This window comes from Fistularia commersonii, chromosome 8, assembly GCF_037954325.1.
Source record: "Fistularia commersonii isolate RoL2024-O1a breed Wild chromosome 8, RoL_Fcom_v1.0, whole genome shotgun sequence".
Taxonomy (NCBI): domain Eukaryota; kingdom Metazoa; phylum Chordata; class Actinopteri; order Syngnathiformes; family Fistulariidae; genus Fistularia; species Fistularia commersonii.
Genome location: NC_141291.1, coordinates 19,232,865 through 19,246,004, shown reverse-complemented (window position 1 = coordinate 19,246,004; position 13,140 = coordinate 19,232,865). Strand labels below are relative to the sequence as shown.

At 43.0% G+C, this 13,140-nt stretch overlaps 1 protein-coding gene and 1 long non-coding RNA gene across 2 annotated transcripts in view; one reads left to right on the top strand and one right to left on the bottom strand.

Moving 5' to 3' along the window:
- The first annotated feature begins 2,865 nt into the window (after window positions 1-2,865).
- The window catches only part of adarb2 (adenosine deaminase RNA specific B2 (inactive)), a 174,362-nt gene continuing 164,087 nt past the window's right edge, over window positions 2,866-13,140 (top strand). The window contains exon 1 of the mRNA XM_086151557.1: window positions 2,866-3,234. Within this exon, the coding sequence (XP_086007683.1) occupies window positions 3,132-3,234 (103 nt within the window). The 5' untranslated portion in view covers window positions 2,866-3,131. The remainder of the gene's footprint in view (window positions 3,235-13,140) is intronic.
- LOC147232206 (uncharacterized) lies at window positions 4,874-5,699 on the bottom strand. Its single transcript, XR_015106463.1, has 3 exons — window positions 5,626-5,699; window positions 5,336-5,454; window positions 4,874-5,153 (listed from the first exon to the last, which is right to left on the bottom strand). It is a non-coding gene; the product is annotated as an uncharacterized LOC147232206 (long non-coding RNA).

Below are 13,140 nucleotides of genomic sequence, written 5' to 3'. Positions count from 1 at the left end.
GTCCTGAGGGCAGGCGGCAGCCTGGTGGACGTTCCCGACACCCTTGCTCTCCTCTTTCTCACACCCACAGGCCAGGGAGGAAATGTTCTTACCAATAACAGAACCTCAAAGTGACTTTTCAGTCTGACATCAGCAAATGCTTTCTTTTTTTCTTCTATTTCTGTGGCGCGTTCATTGTTTTTAGATGCACCATTAAAACTCGGTGGAGGTAAAAGAAGCTTCTGGTAAGAAAAGGCAGCATTTCCATATAAAGCCTGCTTTGTCATGTCATATTACATGAATAACAAAATGATCTATACCTGATTCTTCGAGTAAGTCTGAGCATGAAGGCTGTAAACATGTTTGACCGTAAGGCTGCACACACCCAACCTTTCACTGTTATAGCACAAAAGTATTACTCCCAGCAATGCAAACTGCACATCCTTTCAGGAGGCTCCGACGCTGCTGTCACACAAAAATGTCACATCCTCCAAGTTTGTGGCCACAATATACTGTCCGTGCTGTCGGGAGAATTTTACCTTCTGCCGTGAAGGTCACCTGCAAACATTATCAAGCTGCGTCTGCGCTCAAGGCCGGTGTAATTACGAAGCTGAAAATTGCATATTTGACTTAAACGTTTTATTAAAGATGTGTAATTGAGTGCCAGCAGAAGCCGTTTAACTAAACACAATGTTTGCGCAGTGCACTTTCCCGATGGACTCACTAGTAACCCTGTAGGTCCTTCATATTAAGAGTGGAGTGGAAATGACAAGGGATTATTCAGGATTCATGATCCATAAATCTCAGACAAAAAACATTGCGCAAGGAGAAGAGGAGTTTGCCTCCCCTTCCTTAAGGAAGTGTGCGAGATCACTGTTTTAGTGAAAAACATGAAGATACCAGTAACCAAGAAAGAGAGAGAGAGAGAAACAAATAAACGGGCAAGCAAATAAAGAAATAAATCAAATGGACAAATGCATAAAGAAAGATGAGTTGATAAATTTAAAGAAAGCAAACAAGTGAGGATGTACAAAAAAAAAAAAATGATTTTTTTAATTCGTCAATTAAAATCATTTTGATGAATGCATTGATAGATACATAAATACATTTAAAAAATAGTAAATAAGCTATAAAGGATAGATGGATACATCGATAATTGAATCCATTATTTATGGAAAAATAATAACATGAATAAATAGATTGTTAAATAAACAAATAAACACCTTGAGGTCACATCATACCGGAAAACATTGAGGTGCAGTTTGTGACTGTTTCATCCAGCCCCACTTCCTTTTTGGATCTGGAGGTCAGTGGACTCAGTGGCCACACATTTCCAGTTTCCTGACATTTTCAAAATGGTCCTAAGGCGGTTGTCGAGCGTTTGCAGACTGGCTGTCGCTTGTTTAGTCGTCCGCTGCGTTTCCATTGCGAGCCAAATCGTCCGGTTCTGCTGTGAGTGAAAGTATCCATAGAAAACAGAATGCAAATTCACAACTCACCTACAATTTGTTACATCATCCCATTTAGGTGACGGCAGGTGTTTGTGTAGAAGCAATTGTCCAAGAAGAAATTTCTCTATAAAACCCTGCAAGAGACGGTCCCTCCAGGCCAGCCGGTCAATCAGAGAGAACTGAGTTCATATATATATGGAGACTTACCTCTGTACCAGGAACAGCTGACCCTGCTCTCTGGTGGCGAGAAGGGAGACGCGCTGCCCGTTTGGCAAATATTTTGTGAAAAGTTTACGTGTGCTCAGACATTATCCCATCTGCAAACAGGCGCCTCGGCATGCTTGAGCCACCTTTTTTTTGTCTTCCGACTGGCCCAAGTCCTGGTAAAATATTTTCTTTTCTCCTTCCCTGTCACACAAGACGCCCCTCTTGCCTTTATTTCGTGACAGCAACCAATGAAAGCAAGCTTTCATTGCCATCTCAAAATCACATCTGCAAGAATTTAATCAAGGTAGTTAATAAAACACCTTCCCCATCTCTTAACGCACCGCTTCAGGTGCCCTTGGTGCCATCCTGCACTTTTGTGGTGAGTTCAGTTCCACCTCTCGCAAGAAAATAAATGAAAAGAATAATAAATGTATAAAAAAAAAAAAAATTATAATTGATGTGTATGAAATATAAAATGTGAATGTCATCTTAAAAATTCTAACCTTTATAAAATGATAAGTTAGATATCATAGTGCTCTGAAACCACGTGAGCAAAAGTCTTAGACACCATGTAGTGTCATTTTGCATGTGGAAATTCCACAAGGAAAAACAATAAATAAGAAATAAAATGATATGGATACAATAAATGAAAAAGTAATAAATACATATATATAATATATAAATCGATTGATATGTATAAAATGTTAAAATATAAAATATGAATAGAATTTAAAAAAATTCCAACATTTATAAAATAATATATTCGATAGGGATAGAGAATGCCATAGTGCTCTGAAACCACTTGAGCAAAAGTCCAAGAGACCACGTTGTGCCATCATTCGGTAGAGAGGAAAACTCACCAGAAAAAAAATAAACAATGAAATGAAAATTTAAAAATAAATTAAAAAAAAAAAAAAAACAATAACTAGCTGACACGTTACGTGTGCGCTCGTAAAATGCGTCAAACAATTAACAGAAACAAAACCAAAAAAAAAAAAAGAAAAGAAAAAAAGCAGCGGGTGCGTAAGGGGTGTGAGTCTGTGGGTGTAGCTGGTGATGTCACACCTCCCAGACAGCCAGGATTGGACCCTAATTAGAAAGCTCGGCAGCAAATAGATAAGCGTCCTGCATGATTGAATCCAAAGTCGCTGATGCCTAAAAATTTCCTGCAGAGACGCGGAGTGACGGGCGGAAGGGAAGAAGCGCGGAGGAGCGGACCGGTGTCAAGAGTTGCTGAGAGCCTTTGCGCGCCCCCTCCTCTCTCCACCCCCCACGCCAGGCGGAGGAGCGTGGGTGAAAGGGGAGACGCGCACACGGTGTTTCGGGAGTGGAGGGGAGGGGGAAGTGGTTAGAAATAAAAGGAGTGAAAAACATAGATTTATTCCACGTCAGAGGCGTGGGGGCCGGTTGGGGTGGGTGGACGTTGGCAGTAGCCGAAGGGTCGCGCCGTCGGGGTGCCCAAGTTGCTTCCCTGCGCGTCGCTCCAGAGGTTGCATGGCGTCCGTACTTGGAAACAGCAGCCGCGCGTCCGCGGCTCCGAGCGGCCAGGTGAAGTGCAAGCTGAAAAGGAGAAGGAGGAGGCGATCGAAGAGAAAAGGTACAACTTTCCTGCACTTTTATCTATTTTTATATATTTATTTTCATTTTTGAGTGTGTGCGTGTGTATGTGTGTGTGTGTGTGTGTTTTTCATGTGTGCGCCTGGCGGGGAAAGCTGAAGCGCGCATTCGGCTTGGAGGGGGGGGGGGGGGGGGGGGGGCGATCCGGCTGCTGCTGCAGCGGAGGCTCCGCGGAGGATTTTATTTTATTTTATTTTATTCCTTTTTTTTTATTTGTTTTTCTGTACCGCAACTTAAAGTGTTAAAACCCGCAGATTGTAACGCGGGTTCAAATGTCGCGCTGTCATTTCTCCGTCAAGTTAAGTTAACGTAATAACGCAATGACAAAGCAACGATTGTCTTTTTCTGTCTTATTTTTTAAACCGAGACACCCGTAAAGCAAATAGTGCGAATGAGTTGTGGAAAATCCGGACCGACGTTGCAAACGCATCCCCCTTTTCCAATTCAGGCTTTCCCTCCTTTTTCTTTTCCTTTCCTTCCTCGCCATCAGATAATAAGGTGAACTTGTTCCAACTACCGTGTCAGAAATGTCACTGCAGTCACTTCATTAATCTCCTTTACTTGTCCTGATGGTATTTTGCACCATGAAAAGCTGCATTCGTGCTCTCTCAAATTCAAGCAAACTTAAAACAAAGTCAAGTTTTGTGACACACTTTTAGGTCTGAGAGAAGAAGGGACAGAGAGCAAAATCAAATTTGACACTCTAGGACAATTTTCCTGCGTGTGCGCGTTTGGATATGTTTTCCGTTGGCATTGTTTTGGACCGTTTGTGACGTCGAGGGTCGCCAATTTGCAATTTCTGCAGAATTTCTGCGCAGCAGTCAACAATATCTGTCATCAAAGTGGAAAAGAGTGCTTATTCGTATTGCCGGGAACATGATTAGACGGCGGTTTCCCAACACGGAGCATCTCTCTGCGCCCGGATACGGACCGGAGTTCACGGAAAAGAAAACTCATGCGGTGCCACTTTCCGTGAAGCCTGGCCACAGCTCTTCTCTTTCTACGCGACATTTATCATATTTCGAAATAGTCACATTTCAAGACAAAACTCGGCTTCGTCAAATTGAATCTGAAGGTCGCGTTCCCTGAAACTGACATTTAAAAGATGGAGAATGCACGCTCGGAAAAGCGACCGCAACCGCGCTTCCTAAAAGCCTAACTGTTTCTAAATACATTCCCCCCGATTGAGTTTCCTTGATTACTTTCCTCAAGTATTTTTATTTGGCATCGCGGCTAATTAACACTTCCCCCTGACGATGTGTTGAGCACATTCGCTTTGGCACAGACACAAACACCCCCAGATACGGGGGCCCTTTTATTTCCCACTTTCACATTTTACCCCACCTCCCCTACGAGAGGTAACGCGGCATTTGTTGTCTCCCAAATTCAAACGCTTGGTTTTTTTTTTCGCTTGTGTTTTGCCACGGCCCGTGCCCCCGCCCCACCCGACGTGACGAACCGATCGCATATTCGACTGCCGTTGAATACGGGACATAAAGACTTTGCACTTGTCATCAAACTGCAAACAGACAACTGCACCCCATTTCCATAACCTCTTGATTTTTAATAGCCCAAGTAATTGAGACAAGGGAGACAATACATTAAAATATAGTGCTGAGGCAAATGTATTTACATAATGGAAATGACAGAATTGGTTCCACAACATTAAGCATTGCATATGAGTATCACATAACACGCACACATTAGCTGACAGGCCTTCGCGGCGTGTTTCCCGGCGACTAATTTATCTGCGCTGCTGATTCATTCTGATAACACGGGACATTAGGGGCCAGTTCAGGAACCGATTGTAAATGAAGTGTGTCTTCGGGAAGCGCTGATAGCCGCCGACTCCTCGACAGCTGCGCGCCGCGGCCTCGCCGCGCTCCGGTGGCAGGCGAGCTGTCGGCACGGGGAAAAAAAGAAGTATAAAACATCCTGATGTGATTGAAGGTGATTGTTTTCCAGTCGTAAGTCACACAAAGCAGAAGTGAACGACTACTACCGGAGCCTAAATGGCTGAAATGCCATCGACTATCTTGATATTTAACATCATTATTCCGAAGGAAAAAAGCAGAGATTACCGCGCGACATCCGGGGTTTAATCCTTTGAAACGGCAGCGGATTATTTTTCATCGACGTGACCGGCGAAGCAGGTCTCTCGCCGCCGACTCCGTTGGTTTCTCCCGCGTCCGTTTCTTCCCTGCAGGAAAACAAACGCGACACGACGGTTACAGGTGAGGAGCGCGATCGGCAACAGCCCGCACTTTGGGTCACAAAATCCCCCCCTGCCTCCCCCTCGGAAGCGACACGCTCGCCGCTAACCGTCCGCTTCCCCGTATTGTTTCCGGTTAAAACACTCCTGTCAACTCACATACGCGCGTCGCCCCGCATTTTGTTTGCTGACCCTCAAGTGCTGTGTTTGCCGGATTTGACCGGCGTCCTCTGTCTGTCACTGCCAGACGAAGGATTCACAGACGGGCGGCGTATCTGCCTCTTAATTAATCACGCTCTTGTGATTTATGTTTATGCCCCTCGGGGATTGATGCCGTTGTATTTGCGCCGCAAATTTCAAATCCATCTGGAGATGCGCGACAGTTTGGTGATGCACAGGAACATCTGGGTAAAAAAAAAAAAACAAAAAAAAAAAACTGCTGCACCGCCTGTTATAGCACAACCCAGGGGTGCTGTGTGCAAAATCATATCTGTCAATCTCCCTTCATCGGGATGACATGACCTTTTTTTTTTTTTCTCCCTCTCCTCTTTTTATCTACGCCACATGCGCCACGTGTGGCTTTTTATCTGCAATGTGTTTTTAATGAACAAAAAAACAAGCGGCGCGGCGATTTATAGGCTAACATTACTTTTTTACAAGCGGAATTATCACCCTGTCCTGAGCGTTCGGTACAGTAAATCAGCTTATCATCAAGAGAGCCCAGAGGGAAATGTGAAAAACACAGAGTATGAGATAATTTATGTAGCAATTACTGTTTACACACCGGTTTCAAGCAAGAGGTGGCAGGGGTGTTAAGTGCAGGGAGCCGCGAGCGGTCGGGGGCGCGGGGTCATCGCTCTCTCTCGCGCATCTCAGCCTTCTGTCTCGGGAGGAAGGTGGACCGCGGCTCGGCTTAAACGTCTCGGGGTCGCCGATTTGAGGATCCGGGCCTCCGCGGACGGTGTCGACGGCGAGGTCGGTTGACAAGATCCCATTCAGAAGGGTGACGTTTCAGTAAACCCTATTGATTTGTAGAGCTGCGATCGACAGGCGGTGAACCGATAAGGCGATCGAACGGAAATAATCATTTGAAGACGCAAAAATAATAAGCAAAAGCATTTTGAATGCCTTACGATATATTGAGGGACCGCTTCCTTTTCACCTGGGAAAATGAGTTTGGGGATTTTTTATAAAGATTCAGGAAACGGATCACTATGTTGTTCTGACAAACAACAATGGCCACCATTTTAAGAATTTGGTGGTTTCGATCATTTAAGAGAATTATGTACTTGCGTTGGCGTGCGGTGATTTTCACTTGTTCGAGTCACTATTTTGTAGAACCCAGAGTATTCTATTTCATCACTTTTATTTATTTTCGACTCTCCCGTGCAATTATTTTGGGTGATCTCCCCTCTTTTGGCTTAGTGGTGACAGCTGAGACAGGGCTTTAAATCAGTGAATAAAATGATCTGCTCTATCAAAGCAAAGTTTCCTTTTTTTTTTGCCAAAGCTTGTCATAGACAAAATCCTATAATATAATTATCATTATACTATTATTTTTGCCCTTATATAACTTCCTTTGTTTTCCTCAACTCTCCCAATCTGTCTAGTTAAAATAAAAACTAATATAGTAAATGATATATTACAAGATTATTTAAAAGCAGCAAAACAGCTCCTACAGATACAAAGTATATGCCTTTTATGCAGCATATACTATACAACCATTAGAATAACAATGTCACCAAAAAATTGGCTCATAATATTGAATAATGTAATAATTAATAGGATGAAAGTGAAAGCAATGCTCGAGGGCTCGATCAAAACCGCCATCGCTTGAGTTTGAATGACACTTGGTTATTGTGATTCCCGGTTGATATTGAGACGAGGGGCGAGACGGCTCTTCTTTTGTTCCTGTTATTATGAATTTGAGCTAAAATGTTCAATGAAATCACAGGCCTGCAACTTCACGCACCTGCAAACCAGCACATTCTCTCTGATGTAGATGAATATGGTCTCAAGGACGGCAGCAACGGTAAAACAAGCCAAAAATGTTTTATATTTATATTAAAATGTGTGTGGCAAACAGGGTGGGGCTGCCTCTGGTTGGGAAACATGGTGTTTCATGTCAGAACAACCCAATGTCACGCAGCCCGTGCATTGCTGAGGGAAAAAAAGGCGACTAAGCGGAGATTCATTTTACAGATGCGAAACTCTAGTTTACCCCCCTCGCTTCCTAAAAAAAAAAAAAAAAAAAAAAAAAAAAAACGGCTGTCACATTTGTTTGTGTTTGTGCTGATAAACACATTTAGTGCTGCGACAAAAACACCGCTGGCATTTATTAGGTTAATGAAGGTCAGTGCCGATAGAAATGGTGCAGCGCTCCTCTGTGTGCACACGCATGGTTCTGTGGATTTACAGACACTTCCTGATTAAGGGTAGTGTCGCTAAAAGTCAGCGGCTCAGGACACGGTGTCCTCTAAGCGACTGAGCATTTAGCGTGGGGGGGGGAGGTTATTACCGCTCACCAGCGTCTCTCGAGGACGGCTGATAAAATGACCAAGGAAAAGGAATAGTACGACTTTAGTACATTAGCATAATTTGTAATTAACTCGTAATAGTCCCTCTTGGCTCTTTTGCAGCCGGCAGTCCAGAATTCAACTTAAAGTTCACATGCGGAGAAAAACAAATTTCCTGGCAAAATGTCTTGGCCGGGGAATCAGGTTTGCGTAAAAGAATTAAATTAAAAAAATAAATTCACGGCAATCTTTAGCAAACGTGTATCTATATGTGACACTTCTGTTAATTGGTCTATTGTTTGACGACTCCCGGAGGTGGCGCGATAAGGGTATCGCCGATGTCACAAATAACTTGTTGCACCTGTCGCTATGACAACCAAGCACAAGAGGGAGTTGCGTGTCACACTTCATCAATCAGTCCAAAACAGCTCTCTGAACAATCGCTGCTTTAGAGCACTTGAGGACTGTCATACAGCCGTCGTGTTTAAACAGCGCAAACCCATGTGTGTAAAACGAAACGTGCACAGGAGCCCCAGATGTTAACGTGCGCGCGCGGTAAGTGGCGATGTGGGTCGGCGTGCTCTCCGTGCCGGTATGTTTGAGGCCCGCGGTGGGTACGGGCACTCACCGCGAGCACTCAGCCCTTGTGAGAAAGATATATTGCGTAGCGAGTCAGCGACACTCTCGCTCCCTGTCAAATTGTGTACTCCTGCAGGGCAAAGCAATTCACCCGACAACTCGACCCGCGACGCTCATTTCTTTAGTGCCTGCGCAGAGATTTGGCGTGTTCGTCCGCACGGACGGATGAACGTCCGTCGGACGGCGGCTAACTTTTCCCTTGTTTGAATCACAGACTTCACAATTTATCACTTAAGAATAAGAATAAGAATCAGAACAACTTTATTTATCCCGAAGGATGTTGTGCTAGAGTTACATGTAGAACATAACAATAATAAATAATAGTAGATCTTGATCTATATTTTCTTTGCAACTTTCCTACAAGTTTCTTAATTTAAATCCTTAGTTGTTGCCACAGTCTATTTACTATATTCATTGGTTATCTATAACACTTATCCTGCACGCATGATTGCGGGTGTGCCGGGACGTACAACTCTTCACTCTTTAATTGCAACGTTTCAAATGAATCTTGTAGCATATTTTTGGACTGTGGGAGGAAACTGCAGAACCCGGTAGAACGTGCAAAAAGGCCCTCCGTCGGGATTTGAACAAGGGACCTTGTTTGGGTAAAGTACGCACGCTAACCACTGTTCTGTAGCGCCACCTTGCTGTCCGTATTTACAATATGTAAATGCATCGATAGAATCCTCTGCATCGATAGAATCCTCCCCCTTTTAAAGATTCAAGATATGTTTATTTTCACATGCACCATGAAATTCCCCACTTTGCTGTCTGCAGTGCATTAGGATAGAAGGTTGTAAACATCGTTGTAAATATGATTAAGGATATGAATGTGAGCAGTGCAGTAGAAGAGACGTAGTGAAATAAGGCATTTGGGTGCAGCTCGGTGTGCGACCCACAAAACGCAGGTGCCAGAGTGAGTGCAAATGAAGTTGCAGTAGACTTTACATGTGCAAATATGTAAAATAATGTTTAATAAAGTATTATAACATCTCACAAAGACATGCACAAAAATAAAATCGCCTCGGGACCACTCTCTAAAACCCCATGGCAGTGTGAAGGCGAAGACCTGCTAAAGCTCATGAGGCTAATTAAACGTGATGGAGTTAAGCTAGTAGACAGGGGACTAGGGAAAATAAAATTAAAAATAAAATGAAAAAAAAAAATGTTATATTTTGAAGCTAAAGTGGAGCTTTATTGACAATGTTTTAGAAAATGATTGTGTCATGCTGTCGCTACAAGGGTCCTGTATGTTGGAGTCATTTATCAGATCACATTAGAAATTCCACCAGTCTAAAATCACTCAAAAGATTAACTACAGTGTTCTTGTTTGATCAATTAAATGAAGTAATGCAGCTGCAATACTAATGTTTTTTTGTGTGTGCCGGTAATTTGTCAGACCCCTTGAGCATTGTTTAATGTTTACGTTTTTTTTTTTTTTTCATTTTTAAATGTCCTGCATTTCTTTATCTTTAGGTTGTTAGGTTTTGTACCTGACTACATTTTGGTTTTGATACACTTTCCTAATGTGAGAAAGGAAATGCCCTGCATGTGCTTTTTGTGTTGTGTTTTTTTTTTTTTTGATTTTCCCTCTCCTAAACCAAACTAAAGTAAACTAAACAAAGAGAAGGCCCTCCAACAGCGTGGATGTGCCCACCACATCATGGGGGGAAAACGTTCCTCAAGTTTATGATCCTAATTAGCCCTAACTGTGCCATCATCCCTGAGTCATCATGTCTGGAGAGAGGCCAGATCATTTGACGGTTCACAGTTTCACACTTTTTTCCTTTCCTACCTCCTCCTTCCCAATCTCACCCCTTGATGTGTCTCATTCTGTTTCTGTCCGTCTCTCATTTCATCACACATTCAGCTATTGTTGTTCCACCAGCGGGCCCGTGCAGATTCACAGCGTGGTTGCCGCTCCGCTTGAAAAGGGGACATATTTAGAGAGCGGAAAATAGTACAGGGTGTTAAAAAAAAAATCTGAATTAAAAAAAAAAAAAAAAAAAACATTTTTCTGATTCACAAAGTCGGTTCAGAAAAATACGGCGAGCCGGAGGGAAATGGGAATAAGACTTCAAAAATTCATAAATGGCCTCTGAAAGCATTTGATCAAGTGGCGGAGTGTGAACCTCAACCCTCGGCAGTGATGTCATACTCCAGCTGGTGACGTCGACCACCTGCTGCCGTGTTGCTGACACGGCAAAGTTAGCGGTGATACCCGCCTCGTAGGGACTAATGAAACTGGATGAAGTGCCTCTTCTCCAGCCATCTGACTGGGTGCCTATTTGAGATAAAAATAATGAAGGGGACTAGCCAAGAATAGACATGTCTTATTGCTGTGTGTGTGTGTGTGTATGTGTGTGTGAGACTGTGGGCGGGGGGGGATAATCGCATTTATTTCCCCGAATACAATGAAGTGTTTTAGAAGAGGGCCCCTCTTGAGGGCTCTCTCCGGAAGGAAGTTGGGGGAGAATCTACCAGCTCAACAACTTCCAAGCAAGTTCATTTTACCAAGCAGGCACGTGGAGGCTCCACGGCGCCGCTTTCTTCAAAGGGGATTATCTTAACCTTGACGTAGCACCACTCATCTTACGCTTCGGCCGGACATTCAATCACCGTAATCACCGCTGTCCCTTCCTAATAGACCTTTTCTGTCATTAATATGAATCGGAGCTGGAGCCGCCTCAGACACCGGTACCTTTGCTCCGTCAGCATTGTGGGAAGTTTTTTTTTTTTTTTTCTGGGAGAAAATGACCTATGAGTTACTTACGACCTCCTCACTTCACCTGTCCCTTCATTAAATTCTGTCCCAGACACTTGTCTTAGAGAATTAGAATTTGTGACCGTTTGGAGAGAAACTCAAATTGCAATGATCTGACTGGACAAATTTCTATTCATTTTTTTTATCAACACAGGAAAGTCTTCTGCATAACATGCACTGTATGCAACCACGTATAAGGAAATTCCAATGTTAATAGTTGCTCAGCATTATTTTACAGTGTCAATCCCCCCAGTTGTTAGTGTTTATTATTACATATATTTGTTAGAGTTAAAGCAGTGGTCCCAAACCCCCGGGATCAATTGGTACCGGGCCGCCCGAGAAATAATGAATCATTTCTGTTGGATTTATTATCGGATTCTCTTGGTTACATCTCGGTCACTTGAGCGCCGAAAACTGAACCTGCAAGCTTGTGAAATGAGTAAAAAACAGACGTCTTTGGAGAGTTTCTTTTCGAAGGGGGTCTTTTTTCCCGGCAAAGAGACCGAAGAAGAGCCTACAACTTCCAAGAAAAAGACAGCTTTTAACAGATACCAGGAGTTCTACTTTTAATATGGATTTATCCCACAGACCGAGCCCGCTCTGCATAATATGAGGCGACAGGCTCTCTAATGATTGCTGCTTCTAGTTCTTTATTTATTTTTCCACGTGTTTTTTTATCATTTATTTCGGGGGGCAGAGAGGATATTAACAGACACTACACTCATGTGATGTTGTTGGCACAATGTTACCAGGAAGCTGCTAATAAAGTTGCGTACACAGTGGATTCACATTTATTATTATAGTCGCATTATAAACAATCTATATGTACACCCCCGGTGCGCTGTAAAATTGTCAAGCGTTGATAAAAAGGTTGGGGAGCCCTGAGTTAATGCACATTTGCCAAACTCATTTTGTCCTGCAGTCTGATAAATAAAAAGAAGAAAAGAAAAAAAAGTTAAATTTACCAAATTTGCCTTCCCCTCAAAAAATAACAATCCTTCTTGTGTCACCATTTTCCCAAATTTCAGTATATTTGTTCAGAATTCATTCTCCTGTCAACCTCTCATTCAAATGCATCGCTTCTATTGTCTTTTTTAACTTTGCATTATGTTGTTGGAATTACTATTGAGATACTATGATATCTAGTTACTTCTTGCGTGAATATAGTAACTATTAATAAATCCTTGCAACTATTGTTATTTTTCGCCGCTACTGTAATGATTAGTAATACATCATTTGCGCCTGGTCCAACGATCTATCAGCTTGTCCGTCACCCACACTGCCTCATATCCTGCCCAGACGGGTCGAGGCAGAAGGCCACCCATTGTCAGCCTGGATCCGTGCGAGGTTTCTCTTCGGTAAAAGGCAGTTTTTCCTCTATGCTGTCGCCTCGTGCTCGCCCACTGTGGAACGCCGGCTTTCTGTGAATCATTTTAAAGTGCTCTGCATGTAAAACATCGCGAAACGCAACCCTGTTGTGTTTTGGCATTACGAAAAATAAAATCTGAACGAATGAATCAACGCATTTAATTTCTTATCGACAGATCATTGACAATCAGTTCTTTTTTTATGTGGAATCAAGATGACGTGCAAGGTCATCTCATCTTGTTAATATACCCATGATGATGCAACATCATACCCACGAAGGATTACAGTACAACGAAATAAGAGCGAAGCATAATGTGGAACAATTCCGGAGGAAAGAGCTTCAATACTACCGGTACTGTCACATAATATACCTTTAGTGACTGTGAG